At 45.0% G+C, this 20,213-nt stretch overlaps 1 protein-coding gene across 1 annotated transcript in view; it reads left to right on the top strand.

Annotated features, from left to right (window-relative positions):
- Positions 1-19,460, top strand: part of Vash2 (vasohibin 2) — a 34,865-nt gene extending 15,405 nt beyond the window's left edge. Inside the window, exons 6-8 of the mRNA XM_026387453.2 lie at positions 6,654-7,035; positions 8,884-8,999; positions 18,770-19,460. Coding sequence (XP_026243238.1) covers positions 6,654-7,035; positions 8,884-8,999; positions 18,770-18,842 — 571 coding nt within the window. The 3' untranslated portion in view covers positions 18,843-19,460. The remainder of the gene's footprint in view (positions 1-6,653; positions 7,036-8,883; positions 9,000-18,769) is intronic.
- The last annotated feature ends 753 nt before the right edge of the window (positions 19,461-20,213 follow it).

The following is a 20,213-nucleotide window of genomic DNA, read 5'->3' as shown; positions in this document are numbered from 1 at the left end:
AGAATTCTAACTTAGAGGGACTAGAGAGAGAGAGAAAGAGAATATGGTTCTTTCTTGCATTAATTTGACATTGTCACAGGAAAAACACTCAAGGGAAAGTGGAATCAATAACAAGGGGGCTAGTAGCCAAACCTGTCTCCAAGGAAAACGTAATGGCAGATTGTGGAGGAGACCAAGCAGAGGCAGTGTGTTACCACTTGATGGAACACAGCTGGCACCAGGGTCTGGTCTCTCTCACACTTTCTGTTCCATTTTCCACCACACTATTGGCTCTTCAACCTGAGAGGAGTACAGTCCAGAAAAACTGTGATGACGCTTATTGGTGCTGATGGTAATTGAACATGATCAGATAGAAGAGCAAAAAACTCCAAGTTCTCTGGGTAGATGGCTGGAAGGGATGGTGGCAAAGGAAACAGAGGAAGATATGAGCTTGAGAGTTGGGGGAAACCAGTTGGGTCCTTGTGTGATGTACTGAGAATTTATCTTTTCCTAAAAGGAAGTAGACAGCTCAGATGGAAACTCTGAAGCAAATAAGTGACATGATCATATATACTTTTTAGACAATAGCTTTCTATTTTATTTTATTTGGTTCTAGGGGCGCTTAACCCCTGAGCCACATCCCCACTCCTTTTTTAAATTTAGGACAGGGTCTCCATAAATTGCTTAGGCTGGCTTTGAACTTGTGATCCTCCTGCCTTAGCCTCCTGAGCTGCTACTATTACAAGCGTGTGCCAGGTGAGAGTAGCCTTCTAAAGGATAGACTGAAAAAGGACAGTTGGAGAAGGCTGGGACTGGATCTGCAAAGCCCATTGGGAGCTATTACAGGAGGGAAGGGTGATGTTTGGACCATGGCCCTGGTGATAGGAATGGAGTTGAGGGGATGGTTTCAGGAATTGGTAAGGAGGCAGAATGTACAGAACTTGGAGACCAGAGGGATGCAGGAGTTAATAAGGAATCAACAATCACAGGTTTCCTGATTGGGTGACAGTGTGTGGAGGATGGGCTAGAGGGGTGAGAGTGACAGAGAAGTGGATACTTCACTTCAACGCAGAGCTGAACTCAGGAAGTAGCAGTGAAGGAGGAGGAAAGGGGTTGGAAGTGAATCAACACTTGTGAACTGCTGAGAAGTGAAGAGCTAAATGAGAAAGCAGAAACCCTATATTTCTGGCTTGCATAATAAATAGGGTCACACACCAAGGGAAGGACTTAGAGGGAAGGATCAGATTTATGGGGAACTGAGTTCAGATTTGGACTAGCTGAGTTTGAGGCATTGAATTCAGGATGCAGGATGGGCTGTTTGGAGAGTGGAGCTCACCAGGAGAATCTACACTAGAAATACTGATTTGGGAGCTAGGATATTTGGGGGGGGTTGTAGCTGCTGTTCAAGACGTTAGAAGAGAAAATGATCAAGGACAAAAATCTCAGTATTTTTTGGTCTAGTTGGATGCAAAGAATTTATGAGATAGACTCAAGAGGGGAAGTCAGAGAGGTCAAAGGAAAGGCATAAGAGAAAGGAGCTCTAGCAATCAGCAGGACAAGGGATTGGTCTAGTCTATTTTCTTGGTCTTTGGACATTGTCATGGGAGGAGGAATTTCTTGCTTCTGCTGTCTGTGGAGCACTCGAAGGTCTGATCTGAAACCAGATTGTGCACAGGTGCCTTGGCTGACTTCTGAAAAAAAAAAAAAAAAAAAAACCCAGAAACTTGAGCCTCTTGGAGGCCCCTCCCCAGCTATGCAATGATGCCTGCTCCCAACTTCCCACAAAGGAGATGAAATGTGTGCCTGGGGAGCGCAGCAGGAGGCCAGGGCTGAGGGTCAGGGCAACAGATGGCTGAGGGCCCCAACTCTTTAGCGGCAGGAATGAGCCACAGCTGTTTAGCAGAGCCTCTTGCAAGTTTAATAGGGGCGAACAATTGGCCAGGGATCTGCTGGAGATCAGTGAAGAACACTAGCCCAGGCCCTTTTCTGGATGGATGAGCTAACCTCAGGCTCTGCTGCTGGACATCTAAGTGCACCTGCATATACTTATCCACCCCTCCCCCCCACACACACACACTCCTGCACAGTTTTCTGCATCTAAACTCCTTGCAACTGAAATTATCTGCAATCTTTGGGGATTGCAGGGAATAGATCTGTGACAAAACTTCTGGGCCTGTACTTTTGCTTTTCCTTTGTTCTTATCCGTGTTACATTTCAGAACAGCCCAAGGAAGGTGGGGAGGGTGGAGAGATTGAGCTCACACTGCTGAACTCAGTGAAATCTGACTCTGGGACGCAGACAAGAAACACAGACCTAAATTCTAAAAGTTGCAGCATCTTTGTCTTCTCTTTGCTGTGCATCAGCATCCCTGTGTCCTGCTTTGCCCTCAGGGATAGTGAAGGATGGCTTGGGCATCACCTGTGTCTCCTGCAGACCCTTGTGCAGGTCCAGGAAAAGACCTGGATGACTCAGAAGCTGTCTATTTGGCTGCATAGAAGCCTGTGTCCCTTGACCTTCTCTGCCTTGTTTTCTTTTTGTACTTTTTTCCCAAGTTCAGGATTTTCTCCCGAAGAGCCACTTTTTTTTTTTTTTTAATCTTGCTGAAGCACAAGATGCATGCATACTGGATACATAGATCTTTGGTTCTAAATTATTTTCTGAATTATAGCAACAATTTCAGAGGGCTTCACCGACTGTGGTAGGCTTGCTCATGGTGCTAAAGAACCATGGTTTGTGAAAGTTACAGGTGCAATATGAGAGGTAGCCTCAGCATTTCCCCAGACACAAGGTGCTAGGAGATTATCCAGATGTTTGGGTGCTGCTGTTTTCCTTCCCAAGGAAAAACTCAGGCTGCTTCCCTACTGTCACCCAAGGCTTCACTGACTGCTATAATGATGGAACAAATCCTGGAGATCGGTGACTTGTGATGGGGTGGTCTAGTGGTCTCTCCTGTCTCCTCCCCACTCCCACTTCCCTACCTAGCTGACTACTTGTCCTCCAAGACTAATTCCAGTGTTGCTGTGCTGAGGCTCCACTTCTGTCCACCCACAGATTACTGGGCTTGCCTCTCTTACGGCAGGTATCACACCATGTTTTGGTCTTGTTTTTTTATTGTAAAACACATATAACAAAGTTAACCATCTTAACTATTTTCAAATATATAATTCAGTGACATTAAGTCTATCTGTAATCTTGTGTGACATTGTTACTATTCATCTCCAGAACTTTCTCATCACCCAGTTGGAATTGCACACCCATTAAACAGCTCTTGTTGCCTCCTTCCAGCCCCTGGCAACCAGGATCTGCCTTCTGTCTATGAATTTGACTGTTCTAGGCACTTCAGATGAATGGAATCATACAGATTTTGTCCTTTTCTGTATGGCTTATTTTACTTGGCATCATATCTGCAAGCGTTTATTCATGTTTTAGCATATTACAAGATTTCTTTCTTTCTTTCTTTTCTTTTTTTCTTTTTTTTTTTTTTTTGGCTACTAGTAATCAATCCCAGGACCTCGTGCATGCTAGGCAAGCTCTCCACCATTGAGCTAACTCCAAGCCCAGGATTTCATTCTTTTTAAAGGATGAATAATACTGTTTTTCATACAGATACTACATTTTGTTTATCCATTTATCCATTGGTGGACGTTTGGATCATTTCCACTTTGGTTATTATGACTAATGCTGCTGTGAGCCTCAGGGTACAGATGTCTGGAAACCCTGGTTGCAGTTCTTTTGGGTACCGTGACTAACTGATATCAGTCAGCTTGTTATTGCTGAGACCAAACTACTTGGCAACAATTTAGAGGAGGAAAAGTATGTTTGGTTTCATGGTTTCAAGGGTTCAGAACCTGGCTAGCCAGCTCCATTGCTTTAGACCCCAAGTGAGACAAGACATGGTGGAGGAAAGCTGCTCAGCTCATGGCAGCCAGGAAGGAGAGAAAAAAAGAGGGGAGAGAGGAGAGAGAGAGAGAGAGAGGGGAGAGAGGAGAGAGGTGCCAGGGACCCCTAGTGATCGATTTCCTCCGGCCACACCCTACCTGCCTACAGTTACCAAGCAGGTTGATAGTCCTTTCAAATTATTCATCCATCAAATGGACTAATCCACTCATTAGGTCACAGCTCTCATAATCTAATAAGCTTTGGGGGGACAGTTGTAACAGGTATATACCCAGAATGAAATTGCTGGATCATATGTTAATTCTGTTTTGTTTTTTAACTTTTTAAAAAATTTTCTTAGTTGTAGATGGACACATGATATCTTTATTTATTTTTATGTGGTGCTGAGGATCAAACCCAGTGCCTCACACATACAAGGCAAGCACTCTACCACTGAACTGCAGCCCCAGCCCTGGTTATTCTGTTTTATTATTTGATTTCCTCATATCCATTTTGAGTCTGCCTCCCACCAGATTTCCAGAGAAGGCTGTGTTCTTCATCTTTGGCTCCACAGCCCTACCTAGCAGCCCGACAGGCACAGGGCACACTTACTGACAGTGGTTTTTTACAGTGATTTCAATAACTGAAGAATGCCCTCATTCTAGCCTCAGAGAACTCACCCCAGAAAGCAGGCAGGAGTTTATGTGAGAGACTCAGAGGACGTGACTTCACTTTCTTACTGCCAGTGACCTCGCATGATGAAGTAAAGAGAAAGCAGGTGAACATTTTTATACGGAAGAGCCATCTGATTAAACTGAGGGCAGAGGACAAGGCTGTCCTCTGGCTGAGGGCTGGGTTCTGTCAACTTCCTCTTTCTCAGGGCACATGAGATCAGCCCCCACTGAGTGCTGTCCTTTTAAATGTTAGGAAGTGTATCCTCCCAATCTAAGCTTCATTCTTTGAGCAAGCATTGAACAGGACCTTCTGTGTGCCAGGCCTGTGCTGTGCCCAGGAGTTAATGGATGCCAGACACAACCGCTGCCTTCTCAAGATACAGTTACAGTGCAGGATGGGTAAGCACCAAGTGCTGCATGAGTTCTTGTATGTGGAGGGATCAAGTAAGGGAAAATGCAACCCTCAGGAAGGGAGAGAGGGCAGAGCAGTGAGGCTATCTCCAGGCGGGTGTTCAGCCTGTGTGAACCCTGGGAGCAGAGGACACATGTCCACAGCCTCTTATCATGATTCCCACGAGATCCCAAAGATCTTGGCCAGGTTTGAATCCCCCACAGTATGGTGTGTAAGTGAAGCCAAAAAGTAAGTTATTACTGCAATAAAAATTAAATGTAGTGTAGAGTTTGTCTAATTTTTTTAATGATATTATTTTGTCCCAGCTCTATAATATAAAGGATCATGTATTGTAAAGATCCTTCAAAATTCATCTAAATGTTTTGTTATATTTGACTTCATATTATGAGAGAATCGTTGCACTAAGGGCAATGGGCATCCATCTGTGTGTTGTCTCAGAGAGAATTCTCCAGAACTATCAAGGGCCCTCCTGTCCATCAGTGTTGTAGCTAGGGTAGGGTAGGGGGAAAATGGGATTGTATAAAGGAGTAATGAGCAGGGGTCAAATCGTGGCAGGATGTGGACTACGTCCTGGAGAAGATGAGTCATTGAAAGCTTTTAAGTGGAAGAGTGACATATACCAAATTTTGACTTAAATAGGTCATTCTGGCCACTGCATGGAACTGGAGAGGAGGCCAGCATTAGTGAAAACACATTCTTAGAGTGGAGAATGGCACCTGCTTATGAACACTGACTATGCACAGGACTCTGTGATGAGCATCTAGATTAGTATTTTCCAAATCTTTTTAGCAGAGGAGTGACATTATATCCCCCCACCTTTCAGAGGAGTTTTCAATAGCCCTCTCCAGAAAAGCTGGGCAGAGGGACTCAGCCTCAGCAGGACTGGTTGGGATTTCAAGATGGACTTGAGAATGCAATGTCTCTTGTCCATGGTTTCTGTACAGGGAGGCAGTGGGACCATTATTTGAAGCTGCACCTGTGGAGTTGCTAGGTCAAAACCAAGGTAACAGTAAGAGACTGTTACTAAATCCAAATGGGCCAGTGAGTGGAGAGAGCCTGCCTATTGGCTGGGGACTGAGAGGAGCCTTGGAGTTTGGGTGTGGAGGCAGCTGCTCTGCATGGTACCTCAGGAGTACTCTCTGGCATGGGTACTCCGGGACCTGGGAGGACCAGATGAGGTGCATATGTGACCCCTTATGACTTCTCTCTGGCCCTTGCCACCTAGATCATCCACCAGCCTGCCTCTGGCATCTCTAGTGCCTGGATTCTGGTCTTCATTTCTCACTTTGGACTACAGTGTATTCTTGGTCTATTTCACACAAGGTAGTCTAGCACATCATTCTGACTGCATAAAAGAAGAAGAAAAACAGAGACACCTTGAAGAGCTCTTAATCCCCCGTAGAGAACCAAGCAAGGAAAAAGTGCCTTTGTGTGTTACATTTTGCATTTTTTTGTTTTCCATTTAATTACTAAAGATGACAAGCTGTTCTCTTTGTCCCATATTAATTCTGCTTTGGTATGTACCATTTAGTTGATACTTGAAGATATCAAGTGGATCCTTTATCAAAAGATCTAGAAAGCTTAGATGTCGGCCTGCTCAGAGGCAGAAGTATAGGCTCGTTGACCCCTATGAGTTTGTTTTCCTTTCTTGGGAGTCTGTCCTCTGTGAATTTTCAAGACCTTTGTTCCCTCCTTGACTCAAATCGTCTAAGATACTTAACCAATGGACAGCCTTCCATCGAGCGATTCCCCATCAGCTTTAAAACCTACTTCTCAGGAAACTACTTTCACCATGTTGTGCTGGGGATTTATTGCAATGGCCGCTATGGCTCACTGGGCATGAGCAGAAGGGCTGAGCTGATGGACAAGCCATTGACCTTTCGGACTCTGAGTGACCTTATCTTTGACTTTGAAGACTCTTACAAGAAATACCTGCACACAGTCAAGAAGGTCAAGATTGGGCTGTATGTCCCCCATGAGCCTCATAGCTTCCAACCCATTGAGTGGAAGCAGCTGGTCCTCAATGTCTCCAAGATGTTGAGGGCTGACATAAGGAAGGAGCTGGAGAAGTACGCCAGGGACATGAGAATGAAGGTAGGTGCTGGGAACACAAATTTATGCCTTTTTCCCATTTCCTCTCTCTCTCCGTACCCACTCCTCTACCCCTTTTGCTCCAGGCCTCAAACTTCTAGGATGGTCACACAAGTTTCCTGAGGTTATCTTGCTTGGTGGTCACACTAGTAAATTCAGAAATATAAGTCATTTATTACTTGATAAAGATAATTGAAGTCTCTCTTTGTATGTAACATAGTTAGCCCTTCATACCTGTGGGTTCTGCATCTGCAGTTTCAACCAACCTTATTAAAAATATTTGGGAAAAAATTACATCTGTTCTGAATATATACAGACCTGTGTATTGTCTTTATTCCCTAAACAATACAGTGTAACAACTGTTTTCATAGTACTTACATTGTGTTAGGTATTGCAGGTAATTTAAAGTACGTGAGAGGATTGTGTAGGCTATATGCAAATACTACACCATAGATTTTGGTAATCTGTGGAGTTCCTAGAATCAGTCCCCTCTAGGATCGAGAGGACAATTGTTTCTCAAAAATCAGAACGAAAACCAAATTAGATCTTAAAAGTAAAGCAATATCTTGGCCTGCAATTTCTTCTGTGAAATCAGACGTAAAATGTAGTCATTTCACGTTAAAGCTCTAGTTTTGTTCTGTTTTCACCATACAGTAGGGTGCCCAATCGTTCCAGTGTGCTTGGAACTGAATGGTTTTCCAGGACAGGTTTTTCAATATTAAAACTAGAAAAGGAGGGGCTGGGATTGTGGCTCAGCAGTAGAGCGCTCGCCTAGCACGTGCAAGGCCCTGGGTTCGATCCTCAGCACACATAAAAATAAATAAAATAAAGACATTGTGTCCAGTTACAACTAAAAAATAAATATTATTAAAAAAAAAAAAACTAGGAAAGGAGCCAGGTGCAATGGCACATGCCTGTAATCCCAGCGGCTCGGGAGGCTGAGGCAGGATCATGAGTTCAAAGCCAGCCTCAGCAAAAGTGAGGCTCTAAGCAACTCAGTGAGACCCTGTTTCCAAATAAAAACCAAAATAGGCATGGGGATGTGGCTCAGTGGTGAAGTGCCCCTGAGTTCATTCCCTAGTACCCAAACAAAACAAACCAGGAAAGACCCAGGGAAACCAGGAGGAGTTGATCTCCCTGCTTATGATGTGTTTCAGAGTCACATTACTTCTTTGGTCTGCCATCTAAATTGCAAAGCCCTTTGACATAAAATTCTAATCAGGCGTCACAATAGCCAAGGAGGGAGTGTTCACTGAGCAGGCCTTAAATAGAACATACCTATAAGCCTTTCTTCCCTCTTCCAGGTTTCTCTGCAGTGTCTTGATGCCAGCTTATCCATGTCCCTCCAGGGCTTGTGGGGTCACTACAGAAAATCCCCTGCACACACTAAAGCCCTGGGGTGGGGGTTATGCTAACTTCAGGCTTGGTTATGTTCAGCACCTGGGGGCCTGTCATCTTCACTCTGTTGGCCCTGGAGTGGAGCTTTTGATGAACTGCAGCCACTCTGTGTACCTGGGCTGGGAGATTCTGAGGACGAACATGCTGGTCCCTGAGGCAGTGCAGCTGAGCGGAGAATCTTACCAAGAGACCAAGCAGCCCTAGGAGGGCGAGGCATTTGACTCAGTTCCCCTGTCTGCCATGGAAAAGGGGATGTGATGACCACATGGCCCTCTGGGAGGCGGTGCCCTTCTTGTGCAGGGAGAAATGTGTGTCGCTCTAGAAGTCTTCCTGTCGGTGCCTCTGAACTGTGGGATCATGGGTGGGCTGGGGGTTGGGATGCTGTGCTGTAGGAGGATATGGAGTGGGGGTCCTTTAGGAAACAGTGTGGTTGATGCCTCATATCTCCTCCAGATCTTGAAACCTGCAAGTGCCCGCTCTCCAACCCAAGTGAGAACCCGGGGAAAATCCCTGTCCCCCCGAAGGAGACAAGCAAGCCCCCCAAGAAGGCTTGGCAGGCGAGATAAGTCGTGAGTAATATTCCTCTTCCCCAACACGAGGCTCAGCACACACATTTGTGGGGTTGTCCTGGCCCATGGTGACAAAGCTGTGTCCTGGGTTGGGCATTTGAACAGACGATGATCCCCAAGAGAACTACCCTCATTCAGGGGTCATATATGGAAAAGGATCCACTGGCACATCCCCCCCATTACTCTTCCCCTGCTGATTCTGAGTTGTGTACACACCCAAAGGGCCAAGCCCCAGATGGCCCTAGAGGAACAGCCTGGAAACCAGGTAGAAAGGAAGGAGCACTGGATCTAGATTTAGGAAACCTGGGTCTGGAACCAGCTTGGCCACTTAGGCTAAGACATGTGACCTTGGGCATGTCTTATAACCTTTCTGAATATATGTTTTGTCACCCATAAAATGAGATTGTTAGAATTTATGACTTTCCTAAACTCTGTAGTTAACTGTGCCCAGTAAAAGTATGATTGCCATCAGTGGATGGTGGCATCAGAAATACCCGCAGGCTCATCCTTTTCCTTGGCTAACCCTCCTGTTTTAGCCCCAGGACTAGCAATTCCACACCTACTTCTTAGGTCATAATGACCCACTTAAGATATGACAGATCGGAGCTGCCAAGGATGCCCAGAGTAACCAGCAATAATCCACTGGCCAACACTTGAGCTATAATTATACTGGAAGAAATGCTGCTTTTCTTAATAATAGCAGCATGCTGTGTCACATGAACCTCTGGCCATGACGGGGACAGTGCACACAGTCTTGGTTGAGTCCCAGCTCTGCCACAGATTGGCTGTGCAAGCTGGACAGATCCTTGGTCCTCAGGGAACCTTAGTTTTCATCTATAAAAGAGAATAAAAATGCATCCTCGTCTATCTCACAAGGTTGTTGAAAGGATTCAATTAGATCTTGTGACAAGAGTGACTTGGGAATGGTGAACTGCTTTTATACAAGCCCGTTAATCCGACAGGGTAAGCAGGGAATGGTTTTACAATGTTTATTTTCAGATAAAGAAACCAGGAGACAAAAAGTGTTCGTTATGTCCTATTCCCAGTAACTAGTCAAATATGAGCTGGGGCTCCTGTTTGGAGGCTGGAAAGAGACTTCTCGGCAGGTATCTTGACTAAAGTTTAAAATGGATTGAGGTAGACGCGGAGGGGCAATTCCCTTCCCATTTTCTTTTTTTCGGAGGAGGGTGGGTGGGTACATCCCCAACTCTGTTTGTGTTTTATTTAGAGACAGGGTCTCACAGAGTTGCTTAGCATCTCGCTTTTGCTGAGGCTGGCTTTGAACTTGTGATCCTCCTGCCTCAGCTTCCCAAGCTGCTTGGGATTACAGGCGTGCACCAACGTGCCCAACTCCCATTTTCTCTTAAACCTTGATTTCTGAGTTGCAGATCCAGGGAAGGGGTTGTGGGGCTACTGGATATGGGGAGAAAAAAAGGGGACATGGATGAGAACAAAAAGAAGGGCTGCCAGAAGCGGGGCGCACCAGAAGCCCACCCCAGGCCCCTCCTTCCCTCTCTAGATGTCAGCTTCTGTCGTTGTTCAGACTAGATCCCAGCACATTCTGGCTCCCAGAGTTATGTCTGCAGAGAAACAGCTTCTCTGCTTCTGCCCATGGCCTTTACCAGGCAGGTTTTGCTTTTGGCAAGGAAGAAAGAGACAAGTATGACTATGAGTTAATAAACTCCAGGAATCCTACCGTGGGACAGTGAGCACCACAGAGTTTGGTGACCTTACTGTGCTATTATTTCAGCATTACATAATGCCAGCAAGTCAGCTTTAAATGTGTTGGGGTACCTAAGGGCAGTGTGGGAGTGACCCTGAGGATGGAAATGAACTTAACAGGCAAGAGGCCCATCAGCTGTGGGGTCCCAGCCCCTGTCTATGAAGGGATAATTTTAGTGGCTTTATATCCCCAGCCATTTCCTCCCTACAGCTGAAGCTACTGAATTCCACTCTATTTTTGAACTTGTCTGAATAATCCCTTTAAAAAGGAGGATCCGTGTCACTGGGCTGACACAGCTGAGTGGGTGGGTAAGTGGAGATGACTGTATGAGCATCAGCTGAGACAGTTTCCAGGGGGAGACGGGGAAGCCCCTCCACCCATGCATCTTTTCTCCTACTCTGCTGCCCTTTCTACAGAGAAAGGTCAGTTTCCCCCATGGTTCTTAGAGAGAAAGGGTGATGGAGTTTGAGGTTCATGTATCAAAGGCCCTCTGTGAACCTAACCCAGCTCCTCCCCAGCTCTGGGCCTCAGTGCCCTCATAGCTCTTCACAGAGGGACAATCACAGTGGCAATTTAACTGGGGCCAGCTTGCAAAGAGCAGGGTTAGATGAGCAGTGGGAGATCTTGCCTCTCTGGTGGTAAGCAAGGACACTCCCATTAGGTCTGGGGGACCAGGGATGGTTAAAGCTCTGCCAGGCCCAGGACCACCATGCCCCATAAGCAAGCTTTCACTGCACGTGTCAGTAGAGCCCCCACTGAGCTGCGTGCATGTTCCCCGAGGTCCTTCCCATCTCCGATAGGTCACAACTCTCAGCTTGCTACCAGGGACCTGGGCCTGGGAGTGTAAGAGGGAGCTGATGGGAGTTTTCTGGCTTGGCTGGCTATGTTGGCAGTAGGGAGCACCTCCCACTGGAGTGACCACAAGGGAGAGTCTTCATCATTGGGGCCAGTGTCCATAAGGACCCAAGAGAACCGCTTTGTTCTCTCTCTCCATATGGCTCCTTTCCCCACCTTCTGTCCCTCCCCTGTTCATGTTTCTTCTTTTATTTTTGTTTCTTCCTTTTTGATTTCCCTCCTTCATCATCCTCCCTGGCATCTGTGGCTCTAGTGGGCTCTGCTCACCCGACTGGAGACCCTCTGGGTCCCAGAGTTACTAAGCCTCACCTCAAGATAAGGTCCCTTGGTCACAGGGTCACAGTTGGACAATGCAAATCCTGCTTCATTCTTTCAGAGAGGATTACACATCTCTAGGCTTCAGGGTGAATGAGGACAGAGGCTATTTATGAAGTCACAGAGAATGAGTTTGATTCTGATTGAAGATATTTTTAAAAAATATTTATTTTTTAGTTGTAGTTGGACACAATACCTTTATTTTAATTATTTTTACGTGGTGCTGAGGTTGGAACCCAGGGCCTCACACGTGCCAGGCAAGCGCTCTACCACTGAGCCACAACCCCAGCCCACACTGAAGATATTTTGAATAGGATCCTTCAGTGCAGTCATTCTCCTCAGATCCCAGACAAGAAAACATTCCCAGGATAGAAAGAACACTTCCTTAGAACAGAGTTAAAAAAAAAAAAAAAGATGACGACTATGGAGGAAAAGCAAACTTCCCAGATTATGTGAACAGAGCAGTCTCTACTCAAATGACTTACCCATTAGCTCCTCATGGGATTTCATATGACCCGGGGTCCCTAGGGACACTTGAAGAAACCAAGATGGAGCGGTGGGCCTTATCAGGACAGATCAGGTCAAGCAGAGTGAGCCAAGAACCTCTGTGAGCTCTGCAGGGTCACACAGGGTCAGGGTTCCTGGAGCTGGGATTCTGGGTCACAGAAAAGAGAGGTAACATCAGAGCCTGGAAGTGGTGCTGTGGAGTTTCAGACAGTGGCCTGTGGCTCTTGAACTCTGGCCAGAGCCTCCTGCCTGGGAAGGGCGTAAGGGGTGGGCCCATTCTGTCTTGGCAAGGCCTCCCTGTTTACGTAACAACCTCAGCTGTCTGCCCCATCAGCTGCCAATGGTGGTGCCCGACATCCTGGGAAGCAAGGAATGTGAGGGAGGAGTGGACTGGTCTTGAATGAGGGTGACAGGTGTGAATGGACCTCTGCCCTCTCAGCGTTCTTCCAGCTGACTCCATGTTTCTCCAGGGCCTACTCAGATAAGCCATAAATGCTAAATTGGGGTTTGGCCTGATCTGATTCCTGTCAGACCTGACAGGAGAGGAGGGCATGGGGTTTCTGTTTACACTTGTAAATGCTGGGCCAGTAGCACCCTTAACATGGAGGGCTAAGGGGTTAATGTTAGGGTGCACCTTTACACCATGCATCCCTTCCAGGAATCCCAAGTCTGCATGTGACACGGCGGTACTGGTCCTCTTGCATGTGTGTGTGTGGGTGTGTCCTGCCAGCATGTGTGCCTTAAAACAGCCCCTTGTCAGAGGGTAGAAAAGAGACTGGGGGTTCGGAATCCTATAAGCTTTCCTTCCACTTACTACTTCTTTTCTTTTTTCTTAAATATTTATTTTTTAATTACAGGTGGGCACAATATCTTTGTTTTATTATTTTATTTTTATGTGGTGCTGAGGATCGAACCCAGTGCCTCACGCAAGCCAGGCGAGTGCTCTACCACTGGGCCCCAGCCCCAGCCCACTACATCTTTTCTTAAACCCAGCCTCAAGGGGACACACACCTCCTTGTATGTTAAGCCCTAGGATGTGGTGATGTCCCCACAGTCCCCAACATGCTGCCTTCATTTTCTGGTTCTGAGGCTTCTTGTGGCCTCACAGGTAGCAGTACTTAGACCATGCTGATTGGTGTGCAAAGGACTCAGTGTGCCACTGTCAAAACTCAAGTAGCAGTGGGGAAGAGCAGCCCAGAGGTGCTGTCCACATAATACCTTCTTTGTGGAACCACCATGCTGTCCTCCCCAACCTACCTCCCCCTCCCAGCCGACCCACAGTCAGGGTTAAGGGTAGACCAGATGGGCCATCAGGCTTTTGCCCGAGTTCACCCTACTCACATTTATGTGAGAACAGATGAGGCTGGGCCCCTTGTTCCTCCCACAAAGGGAGTCAAAGCAAACAGAGTGTCACCCCTTCCCCTTGAAACAGAATGCTGCTCCAGAGCCTTGCAGAAGGGAAATCCTTTGATTCCCTTGCCATGTTTGGACTGGGAATGAGCCTGGAGAACAATGTTCAATCTAAAATAACCCGGGATCTGATGAGAGGTTTTGGGCAAGCACAGACTCAGCTGAATCATCATCCTGGTGTTCGTGTTTCTTAAAAATAACCCCTTGGCAATATTCTAATTATAAATGGGGGAGCACTGGAAGAGGCCTCCACACACACCATAGCTCCCCCAGCTCTGGCCCTGATTTGAGCTGGCGAGGACTGAGCGCTATTTCTGGCTGCACCCAACAGGCAGGTGGCATGCTGTGATAACCCACTTCTATCCTTTGCCAGACCAGGAAGCTGCAGTCACTGCCGCTGTGAAAGGAAAGGGTTTCATCTCCCGGTCAGTTCACCAGGAATCTCAGCCTCGATCTTCTTCCACCAGAATTAGCCTTTCTTCCCCTGGATCTGGAGGTCCAGGGGTGGCAGGCAGGGTGGGAATACAAAGGGAGGAGACACCTCGTCACTTTCCTTTAGGAGTATACAAGCTGTCTGTCATTACAGAACCAGAGTCAGCTTACTGAGTAGGCAGGTTCCCTACATGACTTTGAGGAATAAAGCCTCTCCAATACAGAAGAAAACAATCTTCCTACTTGTTAATTCTTCAGATGTTGTCCTGGTAACTTGAATTCCTGGCTTAGGACTTTGTTCAAATAAGATATTACACGATAAAAGTAGCGTATGAGGCCCTATCAGCCATTTACACTGGAGGCTGGAGAGGTACATACTCAACAGAGGGACTCACAGATGAATTTACTTGGACCCTGCTCTCGATCCTTCAGTTTTCAAGGCACAAGGATCATGAATCAGCAGGATTCTTGAACAGATGAATGTAAGAAACAGCAAATAGTGAATTGTCAGGAAATACTTCATGGAATAGGGGGCATTTGGGTTGGACCTGTAGGGATGACAAGATCTGGGTGGGGAAGGGCATTTCAGACAGGACCAAATAGGCAAGGTGCAGAGGCAAGAGTGGCCATGGCGTCCTCAGGTGCTTTGATTGGGGTGGGGGTGGAGTGGGGCAGCTTGCTCATAAGGCATGGGCTGCAGGTTCTGGCGACCAACCCTGGCCAATGGTGTGACTTTGCTTGAGCAAGTTCCCTAACTTCATTACTTTCTCTTCTATAAAAGAGACAGTAACAGTATCAACCTTGGTAGGTTATGATGAGAATTAATAAGCCCAACCTCATAGAACAGTGCCTGGCACGTTGTATGTGCCTGATAGATTCAAGCTATTTATAAGTGATTTCTTGGCTCCTGGAAGACACAGAGGAATTGGTGGAAGTGCTAAGGAAAGATCTAGAAAAAGGAGGCCAAAAACTGGCAAACTAAATTTCATCTATTTTCAGATGTGCCAATAACAGAACCTGGATAAAAGTAGAGTGAAATTTTAGGAACCCATGAACTATGAAAATCCTGTTCCTCAGGTCTGAGGAGCTCCAAAGTGACTGGCCAAAAAGTGACTTCTCTGTGGTGGCTTATGGCCAGTTAACTACAGTAGACACAGCAAGCCCACAGTTCAGGAACCAGGGGGCAAACTTTGTCTTATTGACCCTGTCCTGTAGCCTGTTCTGGCCTCTGACTTCCCAGGAGATGCTGTTGGGCACAGGACTGGGAGTGAACAACCAGTAGAGATCTATTTCAATACCTGGAAAATATTAAGCTAGCATCTTACTGGCAGTATTTTCTTACATGAAGGGCAACTTATTTAGCTTCAGAATGAGAGGTACATCTTGGTATTGAGGATGATGCCAGGCCAGGAAGAAAGTGTGCACTTGAGCTGGGCATAGTGACACACACCGGAAATCCTGATTATCTGGGAGGCTGAGGCAGGTGGATCAACAAGTTGGAGGCAGCCTAGACAACTCAGACCCTGTCTCAAAACAAAATGAAAAGGAATGAGGCTGTAGTCCAGTGATAGAATGCTTGCCTAGTATCTGTACGACCCTGGTTTAATTCCCAGTACCACAAAAATAAAGAATGTACCTGAAAGGTTCTAGGGCTGGGGCTGTAGCTCACTGGTAGGGAGCACATGCTTACCCTGCTTGAGGCCCAGCTTTCAATCAGTGGTAGGTTGGGCAAGGACTCTGGAGCAAGGGATTCTCTTGTTAAGCACAGGAACTGCTTACTTTCCAGGGACAACAGGAGACCCAAGGAGCCACCATGACTTAGGTCCTACATTGTTTAGCAGGGTTACAGGGAAGACAACTGACCCTGAGAAGGGAGTGTGTCTCCTGACTTCACTTAGGTACCACTATTTCTCATGAGTGGAATTATAACTTGCTAGGAACAAGTTCTAACTCCATACACTAACCTTCCTCAGGCTGACTCAACACCCATTGGGTGTGAATTAGCAATTTTGAGTTAATGGAGGGAACTGGTATCCACAAGGATCAGGTTTAGCTGTGGATAATGTGGGGTTGGAGATGGTGACCTACAAGATTCCCTATTACATGAAAGCAGCTCAACAGAAGTGGTATGGGGCTTCTTACTGCTCTGACTTCTTTAGTGACCAACTTGAGGTTCAAGCTCCACATCACTTCCACATTGTCCTCAGCAGGACATAAAAAAGGGAAATAAAAAGATGAAAGGCACATGCCAGTTGTCTAAGAGGAGACCTGGTAGCCGACTGCCACACACTTCCACTTCCATCTCATTGGCCGTGTGTCAGCCAAACCCAGGCTGGCTACAGGAAGACTAGGGGATATAGTTTGTATTCTAGGCAGCCAGGTGCTCAGCTAAAAGTTGGGGGCGGGGATTTCTCACAAAGGGGAGAGTTGATATTGAGGGGCAACTAAGGCTGCCACACACAGATCATTGAAAACTTCAGTTAAAAAATCATCTATTACAAATGTAGTTTCCATTGGGATAAGAAGAATGTGCTTTTTCATAGTTACACCACCAGAAAAAGTGGTGTCCATATTTTAGTTGCTGTAGGAAATGACTTTTATTTATTCCTTCTCTAAAGTAAGGAATTGCATATACATACTTCCGGCTTCTCCCTGGGCAAGTGTATTTTTTATTACTGAATTTTCTTAAGAGTAGAACATGCCAGGAAGATGAGAAGTTGACTTACCTTTCTAAACACGTGTCTTAGGCTGATACTAATGTATGGAGAGAGTGCTTTGAGGGAGAAAGTCTCAAATTAGCTGTTTGTAAAGATATCATCTCAGGCAAGGAGACAAAATAGAGGCTTCACTTCAGGCTTTCTGACAAAGTGAACAAGAAATATATGGACCCTTTAAACCTGACTTGTAAGAACCATAGTTCTCTCCACATCAGTGGGCAGAGGACTAGGGCAGAAATCCTCAAGCAAAACTGTGTTTCCTTTAGCTGTCAACCCAAGCAGGGCCCTCACTTGGGAACTGGAGGCCACTCTTCAGGCCTATGGATAGTGGTCCTATTTAAAGTGAATGGCTGAGGACTGGAAGCCTTGGGCTCTTTGATAAAAAAAAAAAAAAAAAAAAAACAAGAGTCTACACACAGTGTTGGTATTCTACCAGCAGTCAACTGTATTTATTAGCATTGTGGGTGAGCCCCAGGAACCATAAAAGACACAAAGAAGAAGGAGGCATGGATCTTGACTGATAAAGCAGGACATGTGGTCTAGCTGAGAAATAAGCCCATGCAATACAGAGAAAATAAAGATTACGCTTTTTGTTTTTTAGTGGGGCCAAGTTCCAAGTCAGGGACGTTTCTGAAGTCAAGTTTCAGAGAAGAAGGGTCATGGACTTAATAAGGTCAAGAAGGAAAGTACAGAATTTGTTGGCAGTGCTTAACGCCATTCATTGAGCTGAGCTGACTGAAGCTGGAAGTTTATTTCTAGTTGAATAAACTGGGCTATCTTCCTGCCAGGGGAAAACCATTTGCTGTTAGGAAAATTTTCAAAGGTATAAACTAAGAAATTTTTTACAATTACATTTTATTTTTTATAATTATGAACAAGGTTCATATGTAACCTAAAAATATTTCTCTTGTAAAAATGACCAAATGTGAAGCTTTTAGATTAGAAATCACTAGACATTAAACATCCCAAAGCTGGTTTATAGTCTTGGTTACTTCTTATCCAAGGTGAGAAAGAGGCTCATTAGGAATAGGAAAAATCACAAGATAAACCACAAGAAGGCTTAGGCACTGTTATATTAGAAAGACACTTAGAAAATGTCTTTAATGACAACAGATGATGTGCTACTAAGTGATTTCTACCACCTCCCCCCAGCTTCAAGTACTTTCTTACATAAATACATAGGCATAGTTTTATATTGATATTGGAAAGTACTTTAGAGAATGTTTCTTAGGAAAGAGACATGCTTTGCCACTGAATAACTTCCATAATGACATGTTCTTTTCAGATAAATTTTGAAAAATTCACCTTGATTTTATATATTCAAGTCTGGAATATAAACCCTCTGTCAATGGTAACTGGGATCCTCTCCCAGAATCTGGGTCACCTGAGTCACCCTGTAATATCTGAGCTTCCTTGGAGACACAAACGCTAGGAAATCAGTTTCCAGGAGAATTCCACTTTCAGTCTGTGGCATATGTGACTTTTTAGACAGTTGCAATGTATAGCGGAACTGGGTTTCAAAAGTTATCATGGGACTCCATTGTCTTACAGCTGAAAAAGTTCATTCAACACCCTGAAAAATTTTGATCTCTACATTAAAAGCCTGCTAGAATGTTCCTTAAAACCTATAAAAGCAGATCTAAGAACAAGAACCAGAGTTGGGAGCTAAGGCTGGTGGAGTGGGGGTGGAAGGTGGAAAAAGGCAAGGATCAGAAAGGTCAGGAACTCTGAGTAGAGGCCCTTGAAGATGCTCATTATCTTTCTTTGCCCTATCCCCTCTCTCCCACCATCTTCCTGTCTTTGAACTTTAGGCCTGCTCTGCCTGAAAAGAAGGTGGCTGATCTCAGCACTCTGAATGAAGTGGGCTATCAAATCCGAATCTAGCCAAGCCATTCCGGGCAGCAAGAGGGTTTCTGTGGTGCTTCTCTCTGCACTTTACCCAGCATCTTCAGGAGGAACTGCAACTATTATTTATTAAGAACTTGAAAATTTTATTTTTAAGGATTCACCTGGAAACGGAATCTGAGTGGGTGGGGATAATTAGCTTTAAAAACTCTGACCATGAAAAGGCTAAAGTAATAAACCCCACTGGGGCTGGACTGTCTCCCTCACTAAAGATCTCAAGGATAACAAACATTCACAGTAGTTTTATATTTTTCCATTTACTGACTTTCTTTTACTTGCTTTGAACATTATGCCTCACCAGTAGTAAATGTTCATAAATCCTCTCCCACTTTTGGTATAGTAAGGTAACTCAATCAGTATTAGTCTTTTTCAGCAATAACAGAAGCAAAGAATGGTGGTTTTTTTTTTAAGCAGTTAATATTACCTCAGCCTTTTGACATTAGATATGCAAACTTAATGGTATTTTGTTTTTTTATATTCTATTTGTATTGTTTCCCCAACATTCCCCATGGGGATCTCCACAAGTTTGGAGTTTTTTCCTGGTGCACACGTGACGAGATTTAAGGTATTTTATGCAGGTGTTTTATTAAAAAGCACTGAAATTCTCCTGGCAATACGGGAAACCATTTTTAGGATCTTGGAATTACTTGTTTCTTAAAACATTTGCTGAGAGCATTTTTTGTTCTTTCAAAACAAAACAAGCACAGTCAAAAGCTAGTCTATGTTCTGTCACTAACATTTAAACTTTGCAGAGTCTGGCAAAAAAGGACATGAGGTCATACACTCCTTCCACAAATTTAGCAGTATTGAGATTACAATCTCTGCCAGCAACACACTCAAAGTCAGAGAGACAGGAATGAATCTCAGGGGTCCTGAGAACCTGATAACCTTTTCTCTCACATTTCATCTGATTTTTAAACTCTTAAGTTTTGATTCTGAAGAACTTACCATTGTTAAAGATGTGTTCTGATGTCTTATATTAAGGCCAAATGTGATATGATTCTTTTTTCCAGTTCTTTGCTTTTAGATACCTCTTCATAACAATTTGGAAGTACTGGAAAAAATCTATGGGAACATTTTTCTTTCTTTTCTTTTTTTTTTTTTTTAGAATGGAAAGTCTTCTGGTACAATGTTACACATGAAAGTGTAATTTAGTCCATGGGCACAGAATGCATGTATAGCTGTATATAACAGTTACGGTGTAACTTCTGGCTGCAGACCAGAGCAGTTCTGAGGGCAGACATGTGTAATCTGTGTTACAAATATCAAGAGCAGAACTTCTATTTCATTTGTTTTATCTTAGCAACCATGCTAACTTGCAAGACCAAAGGACATATTTAAGTCAAGTCT

The sequence above is a fragment of the Urocitellus parryii genome, chromosome 9, assembly GCF_045843805.1.
Source record: "Urocitellus parryii isolate mUroPar1 chromosome 9, mUroPar1.hap1, whole genome shotgun sequence".
Taxonomy (NCBI): Eukaryota; Metazoa; Chordata; class Mammalia; order Rodentia; family Sciuridae; genus Urocitellus; species Urocitellus parryii.
This window is presented reverse-complemented; position numbering and strand designations above follow the sequence as displayed.